The 22083-nt window shown below is 32.6% G+C and overlaps 2 protein-coding genes and 1 long non-coding RNA gene across 4 annotated transcripts; all 3 read right to left on the bottom strand.

The window, feature by feature from the left end:
• Window positions 1–3491: 3491 nt before the first annotated feature.
• Window positions 3492–5864, bottom strand: LOC108870858. The gene is made up of 2 exons (XR_001957424.2): window positions 4303–5864; window positions 3492–4028 (listed from the first exon to the last, which is right to left on the bottom strand). It is a non-coding gene; the product is annotated as an uncharacterized LOC108870858 (long non-coding RNA).
• Window positions 5865–6335: 471 nt separating this feature from the next.
• LOC103852877 (protein STRICTOSIDINE SYNTHASE-LIKE 12) lies at window positions 6336–12604 on the bottom strand. Of its 2 annotated transcripts, none has more exons than XM_009129774.3 (3): window positions 12316–12604; window positions 11381–11650; window positions 6336–7012 (listed from the first exon to the last, which is right to left on the bottom strand). In XM_009129774.3, the coding sequence occupies exons 1-3, from the start codon at window positions 12549–12551 to the stop codon at window positions 6535–6537; spliced, it is 984 nt and encodes a 327-aa protein (XP_009128022.1). In that variant the 5' UTR covers window positions 12552–12604; the 3' UTR covers window positions 6336–6534. The 2 variants fall into 2 exon arrangements, with proteins under 2 accessions (XP_009128022.1, XP_009128020.1); XM_009129772.3 differs by having other exon boundaries at window positions 12313–12601.
• A 2561-nt stretch (window positions 12605–15165) lies between these two features.
• LOC103852878 (60S ribosomal protein L6-3) lies at window positions 15166–16753 on the bottom strand. Its single transcript, XM_009129775.3, has 4 exons — window positions 16423–16753; window positions 16027–16133; window positions 15584–15765; window positions 15166–15504 (listed from the first exon to the last, which is right to left on the bottom strand). The coding sequence occupies exons 1-4, from the start codon at window positions 16677–16679 to the stop codon at window positions 15349–15351; spliced, it is 702 nt and encodes a 233-aa protein (XP_009128023.1). The 5' UTR covers window positions 16680–16753; the 3' UTR covers window positions 15166–15348.
• Window positions 16754–22083: the final 5330 nt, after the last annotated feature.

Consider the following 22083-nt stretch of genomic DNA (forward strand, 5'->3'; position numbering starts at 1 on the left):
TGAAATTAGTACTGGTGGTCACAATACCATTAAAATTATTTCAACTAATTCATAAAAATATAAATAATTCAGAGTTTCAAATGGAAATGAAAAAAAATACAAAAATCACATCATACCATATATAAGATCAAAATAGGTGACATGAGAAAAAAATAACAACAAATTACGTTGACAAAAAAACCAACAACAAATTAAATTACTCCCCTTTGTTAGTTATCAAAGTCCATTTTTATTTCATAAGTTGTAAACATATTTTATAATATCGAAAAATATGTGGTATAATATAAGAAATAGCAAATTATCTTCTAAATTTATTGGAAGAAACAAATCAAATAGTAAATGAACTATTCAGTTAAAACTGCTTAAAATTCAAAAAAAAAAGAAATATGAAAAATAAATTCAAGTTCATACAAAATATTTTATATAGTAATAAGATAAAAATTAAAAATTCAGATATACAAAGGGAAAATTTTACTTTTACACTTTGTTTGATACCACTATTCAACTTTACCACCAATTTAGGGACATTTTCATAAATACCACTTTCTTTAATGAACAAAAGACAATAGTACCCTTACCTTATCTTCTTCTCAATCATCGACTTTTCCTCTCTCTTTTCGAGATTCATCTTCTCTCGGACTTACCGTCGAGATCCGCCGTCTCCGTTGAGATCCGCCGTCTCCGTCGAGATCTGCCATCTCTCTCTCTCTCTCACGCAACCGGCGACGAAAGCGGATTACAGAGAATCGCTATTCAAAGCCTTTAAATGTTGATTCATGTTCAAGATTCACAACTCGTATGTCTCTAATTCTTATATTCTTTTGTTTGTTTCGAGTAAATATTTGATTTTGTTCTTTCTCTTACCAAAAAATCAAACAAGTTTGCTTTAGACTTCTCATTTGAACATGTCGATCCAAGAGAAACAATTTCCATAGTGAACAATATTGAGTTTTGACAACTTAAAACCCTTTATAAATCTGGGTTTCAAGTAATTTTAGGGGTTTCTCCTTTCTGTTATCCAAAAATAAAATACGGTTAATTTGGACTTGTCATTTGAATGGTCCCTGCTAAGAGAGAGATTTTTCGATAGTGAATACTGTATATTAAGGAATTATAACCCTTTATAAATCTGGATTTTAGGATATTGTTGATAATACAACTTAACGATTTATAAGATTTTATAAAAGAAGTTTTTTAACAAGAGTTCATCGCATATGTCTATAGGACAACATATAAATGTGTGAACTAAAGAAGTCTTGTGTTGTGTTATCCTATATTATTTGTAAGATTGTTGTCGAAATACGCAAACAGTATGCTTGGATAAGGTATCTTTAAGCCATGATTAGAAGTTCATATCATCCTTTTATTAAGTTCATATCATTTTTGCTTTAGACTTCTCATTTGAACATGTCGATTTAAGAAAAACAGTTTCGATAGTGAACATTGAGTTTTTTTGATAACTTAAAATCCTTTATAAATCTGGGTTTCAAGTAATTTTAGGGTTTTCTTCCTTCTGTTTATCCAAAATAGAATACGGTTGATTTGGACTTGTCATCTGAATAGTTTCGGCTAAGAGAGAGATTTTCCAATAGTACACTGCATATTAAGGAATTATAACCCCTTATAAATCTGTATTTTAGGATATTGTTGATAATACAGCTCAACGATTTACAAGATTTTATAAAAGAAGTTCTTAAACAAGAATTCATCATATATATCTATAGAACAACATATAAACGTGTGAACTCGAGAAGTCTTGTGCTGTGTTATTTGTAAGACTGTTACCGAAATACATGAACATTATGCTTGGATAAGGTATCTTTAGACCACGATTAAAAGTTAACATCATCTTTTTATTTCGTCTTGCAGTTAGATAGCAATGAATCTTGCACATCTTCATGATTGCCTCCAAGGATTTACGAAGCTGGAACAGAACCACTAGACAATCCAAAAGTGATTATCCAATCGGTGTCTTGGTCAATAATGTTAAGTGTTTTATAAACGATTATAAATGTAGTTTTATAGGGGTTTATAAATTTATAAATTAGAGAGACTTATAATACGTTGTTTATTCTTTGTTACATCTTGTGGTTAATACATTATTTGGATTCTCTGAGGAATACAAACATTTGGTGACCCCAACACATCCTGATCTTGATGACATGGATTTTTACAGTGTTGTGCAATTAGCCCAACAAGGATATAAAATGAAGAAAAGCTAATGGAAACGAGGATTTGTGGCTTTACTTTTTGCAGCATATGATGTAGGGAATAACACATGAAAGAAGATAAAAATGAAGAAAATAAAGCTTAAGAGCAAATAAAAGTTTATAAATAATTTATAAAAATATATATATATATCAGTTTGTAAAGTTTATAAGCTATTTATAAAGGTTTATATATTATTTGTAAGAGTCTCAAAACCATTTATAAAGGTTTATAAAACAATTAATAAAGTCTATAAACCATTTATAATTGTTTATAAAAACGTTATGAAAGTTTATAAACAATTAATATGGGTTATGTATTCAATTTATAAGGTTTATAGGTTTAGGAACCAATTAGAAAGTCTCTTAAATCATTTATAAAAGTCTACAGTAATTTATAAGGACTAATAAAAACAATTTATAAGAGTTTGTAAAATTGTTTATAATGGTTTATAAGGATATATAAATAATTAATAAGAGTTTATAAATCATTTATAAAATTTACTAAAAACAAATTCTGAATTTTATAAACCTTTTAAAAAGGTTTACAATTTTTTTGTAAGAGTCTATAAACCATTTATAAAGGCCTATAAAACAATTTATAAGAGTATGTAAAATAGTTTATAAAGATTTATATGTAAAAAAATAAATAACTGTTTATAAATCATTTATAAATGTTTATAAAAACAATACATAAATTTTATAAACCATTTATAACGGTATATAAATTATTTATAAAGAATTTATAAACTTTTTATAGAGGGTATGTAAACAATTTGTTTGTTCATGGCGTTATAAAGTATATCTTTTGTCTGTATTTTAATCATTTGATATGGAATCCTTACTTACCTTCATAATTTAGACACTAAAAACATTAGAACGACATGTTTCTTTACTTGAATTTTGGATACAATGTGTTATTTCTCTTCTTGTTCTCTCTTCCGTACAAGTTTCCCTTCATGTAACCCATTTGGTCACATGAATATTGGCACAAAATCTAGACCATTCAACGTCAACCTAACCAAGCTTGATTTCTATTACAAGAAACAAAATGTAGTAAAAATGAGTAGTCTCAATTACTTAGCCACAGAATAATAGGCCATTTCATGGAAAGAGCAAGACTATGAGTTGAAAGGACTATATAAGGCTCTCATCTGAACATTAGAGATAATTCCTTGTTCTCAACAAAAAATTGTCATTTCAAACATAATCTGAGAACATCAAGGTTTCTCCACATCACACTTCTCTTTTGTAAAAAAAAAAAACGATTGCAGCCAAACTCACTTAGATGTCCAACTAACCTCTTCAACTTTGCAAGTCTTAGGAGAGATATACGATTGTTTTAGTATAAGAGATGTCTGAAGAAGATGAGAGAGAAGATGGTGTTAAGAAGCCAACTCTGCAACTTTTATAAAGCTTTATAAATCTGCAATTCTTTGATCTCACAAACCACGTTCTTATTCTGAGTCCCTCTTACTTCTTCAAACAGCTCACCAACCTCGTCGATCTTCAAATTCTGGACACAACCCAATCACATATTATTCCTACGCATAAGCACTCACTTCCAAAAACAAGATTCACTGTAATTTAACTAAGAAATGTGCACTTCAAAGTTCAAACACGTCAATTAGATTTGGGGTTTTACATAGATTTAATTGAACTTATTTACTCAATTGAACTCGGAAATCAAATCCACTGACACAAACTATCTTTAAGTTTGTCGATCGTGTTCACCGGAGCTTGTTGGTGTTCACCGGAGCGAGATTTGGTCGGAGCAATTGGATATGGTTACTGGAGCGTCATTGGTTCAATAATCATAACCTGATTATAAGAAATATAGGGATCAAGGAAGGAATTGAAAATATTCAACACAAAAAAAGTCTCAAAACAAGAAAGATCAACAAAAACATATCAAAACCAATAATACATAAGCACTACGTTCTTCACTGATAAATATTTATAAGATTTTATAACCTTGAGATTTGAAAACTTTACGAGAAAAACTCCCTCTTCCTTCGCAGAAACATATCGATTTTGAGAAACAAAAACTACAATTACAGAAAGAGACGAAAATCAACATCTATTATCCTTTGACCTTTGTTAGAGTTTCTTAGCGTCCTGAAAGAGATCGCGGTAGCTTCGTCGGATCTCGCCGCAGCTTCGTACGATCTCGCAGTAGCTTCGTCAGATCTCTTCGTAGCTTCGTCGAATCTTGCCGTAGCTTCGTCGGATCTCGCCGGACAACTCTGCAGAGTCGTCCAATCTCGCCGGAGAACTCGTCACCGCCGGAATCCGTCGCCGATTTGAATCTGAGATGATGAGATTTAATTATCGTGAGATGTAGGAGAGAAGAGTTAGTCTTAGGTTTAATTAGTTAGGGGTACAAAGGTACTTTGCCAATTAAAATTTTAATGGTAAAATTGATTAAGGTAGAAATGAAAAGTGGTATCTCAAAAGTGCTATTTTTGGCAATTCCCCATATACAAACCGCACATAGCATCATTTACCAAAATAATATAACAACAGTTGAATTCACTAACATCAACCATAACCATTCTTTTAAAATGAGATGCACTACTCTTTACATATAAAAAGAGTTACAATAAAATTTCATTAGAAATTAATATCTTACAATAAAAATACGCAAGTTTAATTCAATTTAATAATATTATAGAAAAAATCCGGGCGTACCCCGGACAAACCCTCTAGTGTATAGTTAAAATCGGAAAGCTTAAGAGCCTGACTGGACAAAATTTATAAGCTATGATTTTGTGAATACTCAATTTACTTCTTAATTACAAACTAATAATGTTAATGTATATGTTATTTTTTTGTCACCAATATTTACATACTCATGAAGACTCTGTAAACTATATGGGTAACTCCGATCCATGTGAAAATAAATGACGGTTGTTTCTTGACACTACGTGTAAGATTTGAATTTGATGTTCGTAATACATGAATGATCTCTGAGTTATGAAAACTTCATTTCAAGGAATCTTGATATCTTCCAAATAACTTGCAAAAGCTCATCATTCTTCTGGTTCCTAAATCATCTTCGCCAATTGAAAATAATATGTTGCAAATATGACATGAAACTGATGTAAATTCTTCATATATTCTATTGTCCAGATAAGCGTTTCTACTTATGAGTGAAGAGATGACAGACTAGCCCTAGTGTTTCTTGTCCCTATCAATCTATCAAAACCTTCTAACATACTATATCAATTTTATCCTGAGAAATTGTCCATGACCCATCCGTACAATACCATCTGCATAGATGGTAAAGTCGTGATCTCTATCTTTGTATTTTAGGCCACCCTCTGTATAATTGATACATGTGGCTCAGTTTAAAAGTAAAGATTTCGTTTATGCCAATTTTAAAATGTCCATGAAATCGATAACTATATACCGAAAACTTTGCGGAAGATTCTCCCAAAAAAAGTGGTCCATAAATACATATGTTATTTATAATCGGGCAATTGTCAATAATAGCACATTTTGAAGTTTATGTCACAAAAATAGCACTAGAAGGAGAAAGTCACAAAAATGACATTCATTAAAGGGTAAAATATCCCTAATACCCTTGGTTTAAAATTAAATAAACAAACAAAAATAAATAAAAATAAATAAAATAAAAATAAAAAAATGAAAAAAAGAAAATTTTTTTATAGTTTCAGATTATATTTTTCAGATTCTAAATTTTTATAATTTTTTTTTGAAATTTTTTTTCGAAATTTTTTTTTTTTCAAATTTTCTTTTTATAATTTAAAAATACTTTTTGAAACTGTTTTTAAAATTTTTTATTTTTATTTTAGTATTTATTTTTTATAAAATTTTAAACCCTAATTCCAAAACCTCATCCCCTTAACTCTAAACCCTAAGGTTTGGATTAATTAACCCAAGGGGTATAAGTGTATATTTACCTCTTTAATGAAACCTATTTTTGTGACTTTGAGCCTTGAGTGCTACTTTGGAAACAAAAACTTCGTTTGGTGCTATCCTAGTCTTTTTCTCTTTATAATTTATCAAATTCGAATTAGTTCGTTGTGTTTATAATTCATATTTTATCTTTGAAGAAAAAAACAAGCATCTTTGCAAACTATAATAATTCAGTAAAACATGACCGATCTAATTTGTTCTTAATTATTTACAAAACAATACTATTTGGTTAAAAGAGTTAAAAACATTTTATTTTTTATATAAAGACAAACAGACCATGATATATGGTTGTGACCTTTGACATTCAATAAAAAAATAAACTTTACATATATGGTAAACACCGGCGGCCTTCAAATCAGAGATCTAACCATACTTTTAAACAAATTTAAAGCTTAAGAACTCCAGCAAAAGGGCCAGTGAGAGTCCCGATGTATAAACTACCATCGAACTCGTTAACTTCGCTAAGCAAAGTGTCCCCAAATTGATCTTTTAGAGGAATTGTTTGAAGCACTTCACCATTGGAGTTCACTTTGACCGCTGATGGGTTTGTCGGCACAACGATCTTGTTCACAACCGAAGCGATCCAAAAGTTTCCTGTAGAACCAATCCTCTTGATATTGTCAGGGTTTGAGACCGAGTTTGTGAAGTCTTCAGATGAACCAGCTTTAGGTCCCTTGATCCAATACCTCTTGATGTTACTCTTTGTGAACTGACTGACAAGCACGAACGAACCATCCGAGCTCACGGCACAACCAGCTGAGCCACTTAAACCTTCCATTAATACGGTCACGACCTTTGTTGATGGATCGTACTTGAAGAGTTTTCCGGTCGCGTCCTTTAATCCCAATGCAATCAACACTTGACTACATACATAACCAGAAAAATAAGTATGTTAAATAACAAATGACTAGGTGATAATCCGCACCCTGTGCAGGATGAATTCATTAAAATAATGATATTTGGTGATTATAAACATTAAGTGTTCTACTATACATTTTTTTAATTTTAGTAATAGTTAACAAATATATACAATGCCGAATAATAACCACTTATCTGCACCTTTTCCGATATAAACATTGATTACTTTATATATTATTACTTATTTTACACTTTTTAATAACAAATAATAAATATATACTGGTGCAAACACATAAATCAAATAAATTACTTTTTTTATTTACCATCATATCGTAAATAAATCTAAACAATTAAATTTGTATGTTTTGCATATAATTAAATTTAAATTATATTAACAAATATATATATTATATTTTAATATGGCTATCTATTAAACGAGACTTTATAATTGTATAGTTTTATGAACATCCATATTTTTTAAAACAAATTTTTTAAATCACTGATAACAAAATTTTCAATGTGATATATTTAATAAGTTTCAAATTTATAAATGTTCTTGAAAATTTATTGCAAATTTTGAAATTAAAATATTTATGTATTTATATATATATATATTATTTTAAATGTATATTAAATAAGACTTTTAACTCATAAGATTGTAAGATTATGTGTATCTTGTTATAATAAAAATATCAAATCATTGATCATAAAAATTTTAGCATAAGACTTTTAACAATTTTAATAATTAATAGTCTTTCTAAAAAAAATCAAAATATAACATATATTAGAAAAAATCTATATTTTAATTTATAATTAATTTGATTGTTTAATTGATTTTAATCATATAAAATTAACGAAAATAATGGAAGATACACAAATTGTGATTAAATCTTAATTATTAAAACTATTAATTGTCAAAACACCATTTGTAAAAAGTTTCATATATGAATTACTCCTTATGCTATTTTTTTCTTTTGAAATTATTAAACATGTCATAAAGTCAAAGATATATCATCTAATCTATTAAAACAGAGTCCTATTTGAAATTTACCATGGCATGTTTTAAATTTGGCCTTATTAAAATTGTTGTGACTAAATATATAGACACTCTTATTTCTATAATTTTATTAATGTCATTTTATCTTCTTAACACACCTTTTCCTAATTATTAAATTAGTCATATCTATTAACCAGTTTTCCCAATCAACGAAATTAAACCTATTGTTGCCATATCATCGAAATCTCAACAGCATATCAAAGCCGTCAACGAATCCAAGAAACTGCTAACGATTTCATGATCCTGCTTTAGAGTTTTGACTTTGATCTCAAAACTGACTCAGATAATCATAAACTTCACTGATGTGCTTTCATGTTAATGACTGAACCAAGTATAAGCTGACGACTAAACAACTTTTTATATCTTGGTTGGGTTTTAGAATCTAGGCAAACAATTCCTCTACCAATCGTGTACACCATTTGATCATACCTACCTAACAACTGCTTTCTCTTTGCCATTATACCTGGGGTAGATCTAAGAATCACAAAATGGCAATTGGGGTTGAATCAGCGTTGGAATTGTATCACTGATCTTCATTGCCTTTGGGTTGTTTTTATGGTGGAGACAAAGACAAAACCAAAAGACATTCTTTGATGTTAAAGGTTTGAGAAATTTCTCAGTTTCTTACTTGCATACAATACAACATTCTTAGAAGATTCACTTGAAAGAAACTTATGTTGTAATGGCTTATCAGATGGGCATCATTATGAGGAAGTTTCACTTGGACACCTCAGGAGATTTGGTTTCAGGGAGCTTCAGGTCGTGACAAATAACTTTACCAGTAAAAACCAATTGGGAAAAAGGAGGCTATGGAAATGTATACAGAGGAATACTTGGAGACAGTACGGTGGTTGCGGTGAAAAGTCTTAAAGATGAAAATGCATTAGGAGGGGAAATTCATTTTCAGTCAGAAGTCGAAATTGATCAATTTATCTGTTCTGCATCACACAAACTGAAAAGCTTCTGGTTTATCCTTACATGTCTAATGCAAGCGTCGAGTCTAGAATGATAGGAGCTGGAAGAGGGCTTGTGTTTCCATGAGCAATGTGATCAGAAGATTATTAATCGTGACGTGAAAGCAGCGAATATACTTCTTTATTACTATTGATTACTGTGAAACTATGGTTGGTGATTTTGGTTTGGCAAAACTCTTGGATCACCAAGATTCTCATATCACAACCGCAGTTAGAGGCACGGTTTGTCACATTCCTCCTGAATATCTATCAACTGATCAATCCTCTGAGAAAAACGATGTTTTCAGGTTTGGGGTTCTTCTTCTTGAGCTTAAACGAGAAAAAAAGTTCTTAAGTTTGATAAAGCGTCTAACCATAAAGGTGCTATGCTTGATTGAGTTAAAAAGATACATCAAGAGAAGAAACTTGAGGTGTTTATGGGTAAAAAAATTGCTCAAGAAGAAGAGCTCTGATGAGATTGAGTTATAAGAAATGGTTAGAGTAGCTTTATTGTGCACACAGTTTTTTTCCTGGACATAGACCAAAAAGGTCAAAAGTTTGAATGCTCGCAGAAAATGGACTTGCCGAGAGATGAAAAGCTTCTTTAAAAATCAGACGGTTAAAAACCCTGAAAGAAGATGTTTATGTTTCTTGAATCTGACGGCTTCCTGTTTCCTTCTTTTCATTTGTATAATACGTATAATATAAGGTTTTTTTTTGCTGGTAATATTGTCTCTGTAATTGTATAGGTTAAATTATTATGTAAATTTGATCCCAAAAAAAAAAATATTATGTAAGAAGTTTTGATTTATTGTACTAAAGAGTTATAGGGTTAGATGATAGCTGTTTCCTTGAATTTCAAAGTTTAGCGTTTAGAATTCAAGTTTGACTATTTGAGAATGCAACTTATTATATTTATACCACAAAAACTAAAAAAATTAAACTGAAGTACCACATATGCGTTAGCTTTTTGACTATTAAGTTGGGTACGTTTACAATTGTTTTTGTGGTATAAATATAATAAGTTGCATTCTCAAACTTGAATTCTAAACGCTTACAATTGTTTTGGGTACGTTTACAATTGTTTTGTCATTCTTTTCAACCTACCAACCCACAAAATTAAATTCTAATTTGCCAAATTCCTATACGTTTAAGACCATTCAAATAAATGTGTGTTTTCTAAATAATGAAATTGTAAAATATAATTAAATTTAACGCCAATTTATCTCTATTTATTTTAAAATTTAAATCAATGTTACTTTTAATTATAAAAGTAACTATTTTTAAATTAACTAAATTTTAGAGATGATATAATGTATTACTAATTAAATTAACTAAATTTTTACTCGGGCTTTGAAAGGATAAAATTATTTTAATTTAAAGAAAATAAGCATCAATACTTGAAAATATGTAATTTTTATGTGTATAATTAATTTAAATTTAATTTATAGTATACATAATAAATGTATTTTTTTTAAATTAAGAGAATAATTAAATAAAATTAAATATGTAATGAATATAAACTGAAAATATTCTTTGTACATACTTCAGTCACCAATTCATCTCTCAAACTTGATGATAATTGTTTTTTAAAGATAACTATATTACAATTATTAAAACCCCATTTCCTTCCTTATAAATTAATCGACAATAGTATTCTCAATCTATTTAACTTCCTTATAATTAGTTTCAACAACTACCAATATATAGTGATTGATTACCTAAAATACATCTACTTAATCCTTATTTAGACAAAAAAATTTTACTTCAAAATGATAATGGTATATTCTGATCATAGCTGTTGAATATACATCTTAACTCTATTATATACATGCACAAAATTAGCATATATTTTATAATATGGTATATAATCTTGAGATATACCGATTCCCTACACATAATTTACATATAAGGACAGTAAAATATAGCTACCTAAATTAGAATCAAGATCAAAAACTCTATATTTATGTTCAGATCTATACCCTCAAATTGAAGACAAAATTTTATCAGGTTCCTAACATTGTTATTTGAACCAAACGAAAATAACAAAACCCAATCAAACCCAAAATTATAAATAACCATGCCACTACTATATTTCTTGAACCAAAAAAAATCTATAATCGGACCAGAACCAAACTAAAAACCAAAAAATACAATTTTGACGCAAACCGAAATTTAGAAATTATCATCAAATTATAATTTTTTTATTTAAAAACAGATATTATATATATATATTAATATAAAAAATCCCGCGCAACAGCGCGGGTTAGAATCTAGTTTGTTTCCTTAAAATTATGTTAAAAATATATTTGCCATAGACACTTTTTGTAAATATAATTAGGAGGAAGAGAGAAGAAAAATACATTGGGGTATAGCGTGAGCTGAAGGAAGTGAAGTACACGACACCAGTAGTTGGATCAACGTCAAGACCGTCGAGAAATTTAAAGGGCTTTCCATCAACACTGTCGGCGATTTTTACGGCCAAGCCACCGGCGGGAGACACAACGTGAAGACCCAACGGTGCATCGGCGACGTAGAGCTCACCTGTTTTTTCATTGAAGGCTATCCCCGCCGGTCGACCGCATCTTCCGGCTAAAGCCGTCCCGACTACACCATCGCACCATGAAGAGTTCCTGAATAAGTAAATAACAATCGAAAACAAAGAAATTAAAATATATAAATTGCGTTAGTACTACGTAACATATCTCTAGTTTTGTTTGTGTGTGTATGTTTAGACTTTTGGTTTTGACTTGTTTCAGGAAAAGGCATGTGCGCCGGTCGTCGATAAGCACGAGGGAGAGGAACTTTATGGTTGCATCTCGTCCACTCATCCCCTACTTGTAAAGTTCTTAATCGTTCATCAAATTTTACCGGTTGATAAAATAAATAAACATTGTTTCATTACCCCCATTTTTGTGAAATACGCAACACATGTAGCAAGACTATTATATGCATGTGAAGTTGTCATCATTTAGTGAAGTCTACGTTTTCCACATATACTTGATCATGGTCTAAACCAAATATTCCAAAACAAGGATTCAAATTTAATTATGATCATCTTTTTGAAAAAAATTAAAGTAATGAATTAACACCTCTAATCATTCGTAATACCAAAGTGGTTTCCAAAATTTGCAGTAAAATAAGGAAATGATAACGATTCACTAGATATTAATCACAAAGAAATGGGTTATGTTAATGACCTTAGATTCTAATTTCAACCAAACCAAGAAGAAGCATATATTGTGATTAAATTACTATGAAAATATGATATTTGACATCAAAAGAAAAAACTTACGATGATTCTGTGATCTGTGCAAAATCGACATAACCCGTCTCAGGAGTATACTTCAGTATTTTTCCACCAGAGACTCCGGTGTAGAATCCTTTTCCGGTGGAGTCAAAGGCGAAAGCTTCAGGACCTGACCTATTTTCCGGCACCGGAAGTTTCCGAAAAGACTCGCCATCCGAGATAACCACCGACGACAAAGAGAAAAGAAGAAGCAGGAGAGAAATTATGGAGAAAAATGACATCATATCGTTTCTTTAGTTTTTGTTCTGTTTCTCTATTATTATTACATGAGGCTATGTAATATGTATGTAAGACTATTTATAGGTTTTATTTTCTTTTAAATTATATATAATATTTATTTATCTATTCTATATATTCCTATATAAATTGGACACACACATTTGACCCAAAAAAAATGGAGACACATATTTCCTTCTCAGATTTTCCAGAAGTGTGAAAAATTCAAATAGTTGTAAAATCCAAGTACATTACTGCGTATTATGGTAAAATATTCACAATAGTAGTTGTATTTATGATGACGTCGTGTATTCATTTTTTTCAAAGCATGTTCTAGATTGTTTGGTAAATTTTTGTTAGGGCTTTATGTAATCATAATTAATGATATTTATTCTACATTCTACTGTGTGCGTTTACACTTACAACTGTTGTTCGAGACAAACACACGATATCGATTTCCTAGCAAATGATTTGAATTTTTGAAATTGCCAGTTTCGTTATTTTATTATACCGGCTAATAGATCTGGATCGCTATGTGCTCCGTTGTAACGTGTAACTTATAGACCGAAAATAATTATTGTGGAGTATAAAATTTTGTTGGGTGCACAAAAGAATTAATTTGTTTTGCAAAAAATATATAACGATAATGATAAATATTGGTTGCTATCAAATTAGAGAGAGCTAAAATAAATTGGCCACCTAAGATTTGGTAGCCACTTTTTGTTCTTGTAGATTTTTCTAAAACATGGTGGCCTGGTTGGCTGACAATTTAGAACCAGTTTATCATAATCGTTTTTAGTTATTGTCAGCTTAAAGCATTATTATCAGTTCAAAATCTTAAAATATACATAATATTGATATAATTTTATTGTTAACTTTTAAGTATAATTGAACCAATTAAGAAATTAACACATATACAGTATATGGAAGTTCTTAAATATTTTTAAAGGTACTCAACTAAGAAACATTTTTCATACTTTTCAATTTCTTCTATAGCCTTTTTATTATATTAACCTTAATGTTGATTGAGATACCAACAATTCGAATATTTCTATTTGCAGATAATGACACAATTCCCAATTTAATTATGTGTTTGTGTTCTCACTTTTCTCATAGACAATTTTGAATTTCGATAGGTAGCCGGTTAGACTTCAACAAGATTTTAGAATTTAAGAAATATACGAATACTATATAGCCAGCCCATTGTTTTGTTTTGTGTGTCCAAAGTCAATTGTTTAACTTCTATATTATTAAAAGAGAAGTACAAAATAGAAATACCCCTTAGTTTTACCACTTATTTACATTAAAATGCCATTGAGATATTTATTGAACCTATATTTAAGCATGCTTGTCTTTTCCTAATTTAAATAATAGATTTAAGCATTTAATGTCTTTCCAAAATTTAAATAATAGATTTCTTTTATCAAATCATAACCAAAATAAATTTTCTAATGTATTTCGTATTAACATATTCAATATTTTTAATATTTATAAGTAATAAATAAAAAAATAAAAAAATCACACATCATAATCAATTTATATAACATATAAATAAAATATAAAATAGTTTATTCATATATTAGTATAATGCTTTCACAATATAAGTCCAATTAGTTATAAATATTGGATTTGTTTATATTATACATTGTGATATAATAGATGATTAAAATCACAAAATATAATTATTCAAAGTAATAAATGAAATTGTTATGTTTAAAAATGTTATATTAACAAATGTGTAGTAAATATTCATACGGTCACGGGTCAAGCTCTAGAAATAAATAACAACAGCAAGATTATTTTTCTTTATCAAATTTATTTTAATAGAAATTATAGTTCCAAATATGTTTATATATTTTATGTACTTATAAATTTATTTTCTTTGTCTTTAAGGAAACTTAGATTTTGAAATTGGAAAAAATATGACCACCTCTATATTATTTTAATTAGAAAATTTAAAATTTATATCAAAATATTTTATTAAAATTTTAATTTTAATTTTTATTATAGCTGCAAAGATTAATTTTCAATATAAATTTATGTTTCAATATTACAAATGCATCATTTAATATAAACAAAAAAAAAACTAAAAACATAAAAGAAATACCCGTCCGGTCGGGCGGGTCAAGATCTAGTATGACATTAAATCAACAAACTCTTTGAATCATGGAATATTGATATCACTTAAAAAACATTAAATTTAAATAGCTTACCTAAGAAATATATATAGAAAAAGTAATATGTAATAATTAAGTCATTAGTTATGGGGCTGTCTGTAGATTGCGAATGTTTTGAATTTTGATTACACCCAAATCAAAGTTGAACACGAAACACAACTTACATGTGACTCAAATGTTTTCCCCAATAGGCCATTACGTGCTAGTTGCTACTATGGTCAGCTTTTATCCTTTTGAAGCTAAAAGATAAACAAACAAATTGGGGTAAAAGGAGAGTAGAACTCGCTCACGACTCGTTTGCGGCCACAAGATTGTCAAAAACTCCGAGCTATGCATCAAAAAGATAATGGTCGACAAGTGTATATTAGTATCAATCACATTACAACAAAAGACTCAAGTGGAAAAAGCTATGCTCTCATCCAAGTTAGTTTTTCAACATAACAAGAGTACTACTATCTATTGAAATATATTGCTTCAAAGTTCACATTAAGATCGATTGTTTATACCAAATGTGAAAACATAAAATATAGAATGTATAAGCCAAAATTCTAGTAAGTGGACAAGAACAAAAACAAACGTTGAGAGTAAACAATACTCTAAACACACACATAAAAGTTTATATTGAAATCTAGAAAACAAGCTCATGTGGCTTCATGCCTTGTTTCAGTGAAAACCTTGCGCCAAGGTAAGTCTTCAACTCAGGAACTGACTCAATGGCTTTGATCAATGCTCCGTCCACAGCTTTCTGGTCATCTTTCTTCCCTTGTGGGAACGCCTTTTTCTCCTGCGAAGGAAGATGTGTCATATTATATATTCATCAAAGTAGCTGGTATAGAGATATATATCCCAAAGAAGATGATTACCTCTTTCTCTGCTTCGAAGAACTCGCCTTCTCCCTTCTTGTTCTTCTTCTCAGCCACCTTTCCAAAATACTTATCATCGAATTTCTCAAGGCTAACACCAGAAACATCAACCTTTGTGGACGTTCCGATCACGTAAGACTGGTTAACACGTCTCAGAGGCACACCATTGATCTTGAACGGTCCTGAAGGGTCAATTACAAAACAGGAACAAGTTAGATGACAAGAAGTAGCGAATTGCCGTTTCGGTCCTAAGCAAAGCCTAATGAGACATACGGTTTGACTCCCAATTTTTTTAAAAATAATATATGTTTTTTAGGCTCCACATTATATATATACAAAATTATAAAGCTTATTTTAAAATGTTAATGGTCTCTTAAATTTAAGATTCGGCCCTATGGATACTAGAAAGTGGCAAAGATCATGAGAAGTAGAAAAAAACTCACCGGACACAAGAAGCAAACCAGAGGGAAGCTGCTTCAAGAAGACAACTCTCTTGCCCTTGAACCTACCAGCAAGGATCATCAGCACTGTTCCTGGGGTGATGCTGGATCTGCAATACAGTCATAAGTAGATTGGATTAAATCAGAAACATAACTAAGAAAAGCTGAAAGAGATTACAGCGTATAAATATTCAATATACATCTCATCCTCTAGTTACATATACATATCAAATCAAATTAATTTGTCTTCACATACATGAGAGAGTATAACCAGACCAAACAATACATGTCGGACTTTTAACTTAACTCCACTAACCAAACAACCTAACACATAAATGAAAGTTACATCGAACTAACTTTCTATCTAAGACCACGTGACAGTGTGTATGATAAAAGTACCTGAGCTTGGTCGGCTTTGCCTTGCGCCTGTTGGCGAGAGGTTTCTTAACATCTTCAGCAGGATAGAACTTTGGTGGTTTCTCAGCTACCGCAGCAACCTTGGACTTCGCGTCGTGGCGAGGGAAAACGCCGCCGTTTTTGGCCTTGATAGCCCAAAGACCTCTCTTGTGGTACATCTGCGACCTGGAGTATTTGCCAACTCCCCTGATCAGATCAGGGTTTCGGCTGACCTTCGGCGTCCTCTGTTTTGCCGGCATCGTTGCTTCCTGTTGGGTCTTGGCGCAAATTTTAGAAGGAGATGGAAAATTTTCCGGCTGCGAAAATATAAAGGGAAATGGAGAGACATTGAATGAATGTGGGAAACCCTAAATTAAGGTGGGTTGGGCTTTTCGGGTTATGTTGGGCTTCAGTTGTGAACTATAGTCATTATGAGCTTTCTTTTCCGTTGATTTTGTAAAAGACCGTTTAGAATTTTACTACACATAAACTTGATTTCGTAGACAAAATCAACACAATAATAGTGCTACGTTCTCTCCTGGTGTGTTGATACATCAAACTTTTAGAGTCTTAAGAGGTTGACATGTCATTAAATGAAAAAAAAATTGAAAGCTAATGAAAATATGGTGAATTGGTTTAAAATCCAAAAAAAATAAAAATACATATATGATGTGACTAGTTTGTGTCTATAGAAAATGGTATCACATTGTAAGATTTAGGGTATTTGCTTAATTAGGATAAAAGTCTAATGTATAGGGTGCAATTTCCCATGAAAATATTTGGTTTCTCCACGTCATTCACATCTTAACCTTTTGCTTTTTCTTGATCGAAGACGAGATTGGTTTGGGAGATTGAGAAAGTCGCAGAGAAGAGCTGTGGGCATAGAAATATGAGGCGAGGAAAGTCTTCGGCGGAGATTCCCTTTGATTTTAGGAAGTGATCATAGCGGAGAGGATGATGGGAAGGTTGTCCACCGGTGGAGCAAGTCTGGGATTGTGAAGGATTATTTCGAGATACGGGAGGCATCTTAAATTTTCACGGCGAGAGGTCTGAAACTGAAGATAGAGAGGTCTAGAGTTTGGAGGAGGAAAGGAAGACGACGAGGATGAAGATAGAGGTTAAAAACGAAGTGAAGCATATAGGTAGCCACTGATTCCGTCCTTGCTTCTTAATTTCGCCATCGACGAACAATCCCAGAAGATGAATCATCTTCTTCTGAAACTCCACATCCGAGAGCATCATATGTTAGACAAGTCGACTAGACTGATGATCGAGACTGGAAACGTTTGAGCCAGCGGGATCTGATCTGGCAGCGGCTGTGCATACGGCTCAGCTTGATTCCCGTTGACGTCTCATCCCTTCGCTATTGGGTATACATTGACTAATTGTTAGATTAACTTGTCTAGAGAGGCTGCGGTTTAGAGAACTTAGGGGTTTGCTGGATTTGATCACTGCTACTGCTTAATGCTTCCACTCTGCTTGATTATGAAAATGGGGGATTTAAAGATGATCATGAAGGTGTTTACTTTTCTTTTCTTTTTTTTGTAGGGACATTTGGTTATTAACTATGACCAGAAAGTCATAGGTGGTTTCTACGATGTGTATGGGATTACTTCTAATTCTCTTTAACAAGGGAAGATGTCAGTTCAAGGTTATAACAAACGATTAAATGTATGTTTTTTTAGATTTGAAGAAACTGATGTGATCTATGGATTGGTTATAACATATGCGCTTTGTGTGCGTAGACATCATCACTAAGCTTGAAGAGGCGTTATTGCTTGAGCTAAAGAAACATGCTGGGATTATGGAATGGTTTCATGGTCTCAGAAAATCACGTGATAAGGGAATCTCTTCATGGAGTTGGAATCTGAATGGCTAGCATTCTACTCATCATGCGCTATTTCCTTGGGCATTGACTGTATATGATGGTACTAGCCTATGTGACTTTGTCTGAAGGCTATCTTATTTCTCTCTGTATATTACTTTTAATGTTGCTTCTGTTTGTACGTGAGCCTGACCCAGAGTTAAAGCTTTCATGTCGACAAAGATCTCCCTTTCTACAGAACAATTACCGAGATAGTAGCTTCAAGCAGCTATTTTTCGTATATACAGTAAGTATTATATTTATCAAGTGGATATGCATATCGAAATCTTGTGCTGCTTTTGTAACTAGAGAAAACATTATTTCTGAAAGCATGTGAAATAAGACTTTAAGAAAACAACCTTTGGAGGTCGTGGGACCAGCAGTGATACAAGACATCCAGGGTTTCTTCTCCACCGGTATACTCCGAACCTCGCAAAATGATACTCATGTGAGATTGATCCCAAAGATCACGGGAGCTAAAAGGATCACTGACTATAGGCCGATAGCATTATGCAACGTTTTCTTCAAGATTATATCAACAATGCTATCTATCAGACTCAAACCAGTGCTAGAGATGATTATTTCAGAGAATCAATCAGCTTTCACCGCATCCAGAGCCATCTTAGACAACGTTTTAATAACACATGAGGTACTCCAATATCTCAAGACATCACAAGCTAAAAAACGATGTACTATGGCAGTTAAGACAAACATGTCTAAGGCCTACGACAGAGTTGAGTGGAACTTTCTAGCATAAGTAATGCAAAGAATGGGTTTTCATGAAAAGTGGACTACATGGATAATGCAATGTGTCTCAACAGTCTCCTATTCCTATCTAATCAATGAAACAGCCCATGGATCAGTCAAATCACAGAGAGGCATACGACAGGGAGACCCTCTATCACCCTATCTATTCATTCTTTGTGGCGAAGTCTTGTCGGGTCTATGTACAAAAGCAGAGAAAGACGGAACCCTACATGGAATCAAAGTTGCAAGAGGATGCCCGAGGGTAAATCATCTCATATTTGCAGACGATACAATGATCTTCTGCCAAGCAAGCGAAAAGAATTGCCTAAAACTCAATAGTATCCTGCTGCAGTATGAAGAAGCCTCTGGCCATAAAATAAATGCAGACAAATCATCCATCACCTTCTCCTCTAAGACTCCGCCTAAAAGAAGAACCTTAGTCAAGGAAATTCTGAAGATTTCAAAAGAAGGAGGATCAGGTAAATATCTTGAATTACCAGAACATTTTGGTAGGAGGAAAAGGGACCTATTCACGTCCATAGTGGATAGAATCAGACATAGAGCATCGACAAGATCAACGAGGTTCTTATCTAAGGCAGGCAAACTCACGATGTTGAAATCAGTACTCACATCGATCCTTACCTTCTCCATGTCGTGCTTTGAACTACGTGCAAGCGTATGCAAAAGAATTCAATCAGTATTGACAATGTATTGGTGGGATGACTCAGAAGAGAAGAAAAAGATGTGTTGGGTCTCATGGGATAAATTGTCTAAGCCTAAACCAGTAGGGGATTAGGTTTCAGAGACATTCAGTTGTTTAACCAAGCTCTACTAGCTAAGCAAGCATGGAAATTCCTAACTAAACCAGGAAGTCTCCTAGCACGAATACTACTAGGCAAATATTGTCACAAGCAGTCGTTCCTAAAGGTTCAAACTCCGACTGTCTGTTCCCATGGATGGAGAAGCATCCTCCATGGAAGAGATCTTCTCAAAGGAAATATTGGGAAAGCTATAGGCAATGGACAGACAACTAAGGTATGGCATGAATCATGGATCTCACTCTCGGAACACATAAAGCTCTATGTCCCTATTCAAGAGTGTAACCTGGACCTCACTGTTGCTGACCTACTTACTGATGATCTACGATGGAACACAAAGAGAATAGAAAAAATCTTACCTCAGTATGCAAGTGAGATCCAGTGTATCCAACCGAGTAAGAAGGGGGCAGAGGACATCTACATCTGGCAGCCAGTACAATCAAGAAACTACTCCACGAAATCTGGTTATAATACATCAGCGGCTAGATCAATCACACCGCAAATCCCAAATCCTCAGGAGTATAACTGGATCAAAGACATCTGGTCAACAAAGTGCTCTCCAAAAATGAAGGTCTTCTTATGGTCGATCACCCAACAACCGCTTCCATTAGGAGATAATCTACAAAGCAGAGGTATCCAAGCTGAAGGCCTCCGTATCAGATGCAAGGAAAAGGAAACGGCATGTCATATTTTCTTCAACTGCTCATTTGCTCAAGAAGTATGGAAAATGATACTGCTTCACAATGTAGTTCACCTAGCTACAAGCGCAAGTTTCAAAGAGGTCATAATCAAATTCAGACAAGCAATCTGTCTCCCACCCTCAGGAATCACAGGAAGTATCTTACCGTGGATCTGCTGGACCATCTGGACTGCTTGAAATCTGGTTATCTTCGAAGGAAGACATCTCACAGCAAAGGAAGTCGTGACAAAAGGAATCAGGCTCGCACGAGAATGGACCTTTGCACAGGAGACAGCAAGTAACCCCCGGAAAGCACTCCCCCTCATCGCAAGGCAAACACACCAACCACAGAGCAGATCAATCGAACCCACGACCACATGTAAGTCTGATGCGGCTTGGCTCAAGGACACCAAGAAAGCGGGATTGGGATGGACAATCACAGACCAACGGAACCAGCAAACCCTCACAGGATCAACGACCATGAACTTCGTCAACTCCCCTTGATCGTAGAAGCCCTAGCACTCCGATCGTGTATTACAGCAGCTTTGAACCTTGATCTCATCAGAATCAAGATGTTCTCTGACAATTCAACGCTCATTAGAGCAATCAACAACGGCGTCCAGATCAAGGAAATCTTTGGTGTTGTTAAAGACATCCAAGAAATTGCTTCTTCTTGCGTCGATATCTCTTTCTCTTATTGTCCTCGTAATCAGAATGTTGAAGCCGATACTTTGGCTAAAGACGCCCTCAAAAGCTCTTTTGTTTCCGGCCCATTAGCGGGTTAACTTGGGCCTGAGGCCCCTTTTATATTAATGCAATTCTCAGTTACAAAAACAAAAAGAAAACAACCTTTGGAATATCTAAACTGTGCACATTTCACATATGTGTGTGTCTGTTTTCATACTTTTTCCTTAGTTGATGGACTTCTACACATTGTTATATTTCAATATCTGAAATGGTAGCACTTGTAGAGTATCCTGCAAGCAGAATCTGAGGAAAACCTTAAGATTTACTACTTTTGTTTAGTTGGTGAACACTGGAAAGGAAAGAGCAAAAGTGAGCCTTATTTTTTACATGGGCGGTGAGTTGGCATCTGATTCCTTTCTATTATATTACTTCCAGAAGAGCAGATGTTTGCCAGCTTTACATTTTACATAACTCAATTGGTGGGACCTCACATATGTCAGGGGGTCATGTAAATGAGCCATTCATGTAAGGAGGAATATGTGACATATTTTCCATAAGAGCATGATTAACCCTAAAACTCCTAATGATGTTTTTAGTGATTTTTTTAGTAATAAATGTAACTTAAGAACTTTTGTTAAGAAACTTTTGTTTTGAGTGATTCAATGGAAGTTTCTTAATTAAGGATTCTTAAAAAAAATTATTAAACATTTTAACAGTTGTGAAAATTGATTTTGATAGTTTTGTGTTTAAAATCTGTGATCAAAATGTAGAGAAGGAGAAGAACAGGAAGATCAGAATTTGTTTTAACAATTGTTTGGTGCATACAAACTTTAAATAGAGAATGAGAGAAGAGAAGATGACGTTAAATA

The sequence above is a fragment of the Brassica rapa genome, chromosome A02 (genome assembly GCF_000309985.2).
Source record: "Brassica rapa cultivar Chiifu-401-42 chromosome A02, CAAS_Brap_v3.01, whole genome shotgun sequence".
In the NCBI taxonomy this organism is placed as follows: Eukaryota; Viridiplantae; Streptophyta; class Magnoliopsida; order Brassicales; family Brassicaceae; genus Brassica; species Brassica rapa.

Excerpts from the sequence above, each read along its gene's own strand:
- LOC103852878 (XM_009129775.3), bottom strand. The coding sequence starts at position 16,679 with ATGCCGGCAAAACAGAGGACGCCGAAGGTCAGCCGAAACCCTGATCTG. Across the intron at positions 16,134-16,422 it reads GCAAAGCCGACCAAGCTCAG|ATCCAGCATCACCCCAGGAA; the intron begins GTACTTTTATCA and ends ACTGTATTGCAG. Across the intron at positions 15,766-16,026 it reads TGGTTTGCTTCTTGTGTCCG|GACCGTTCAAGATCAATGGT; the intron begins GTGAGTTTTTTT and ends TTGACCCTTCAG.
- LOC103852877 (XM_009129772.3), bottom strand. The coding sequence starts at position 12,551 with ATGATGTCATTTTTCTCCATAATTTCTCTCCTGCTTCTTCTTTTCTCT. Across the intron at positions 11,651-12,312 it reads GCACAGATCACAGAATCATC|GAACTCTTCATGGTGCGATG; the intron begins GTAAGTTTTTTC and ends TTACTTATTCAG. Across the intron at positions 7,013-11,380 it reads AGCTCACGCTATACCCCAAT|TCAAGTGTTGATTGCATTGG; the intron begins GTATTTTTCTTC and ends TTATGTATGTAG.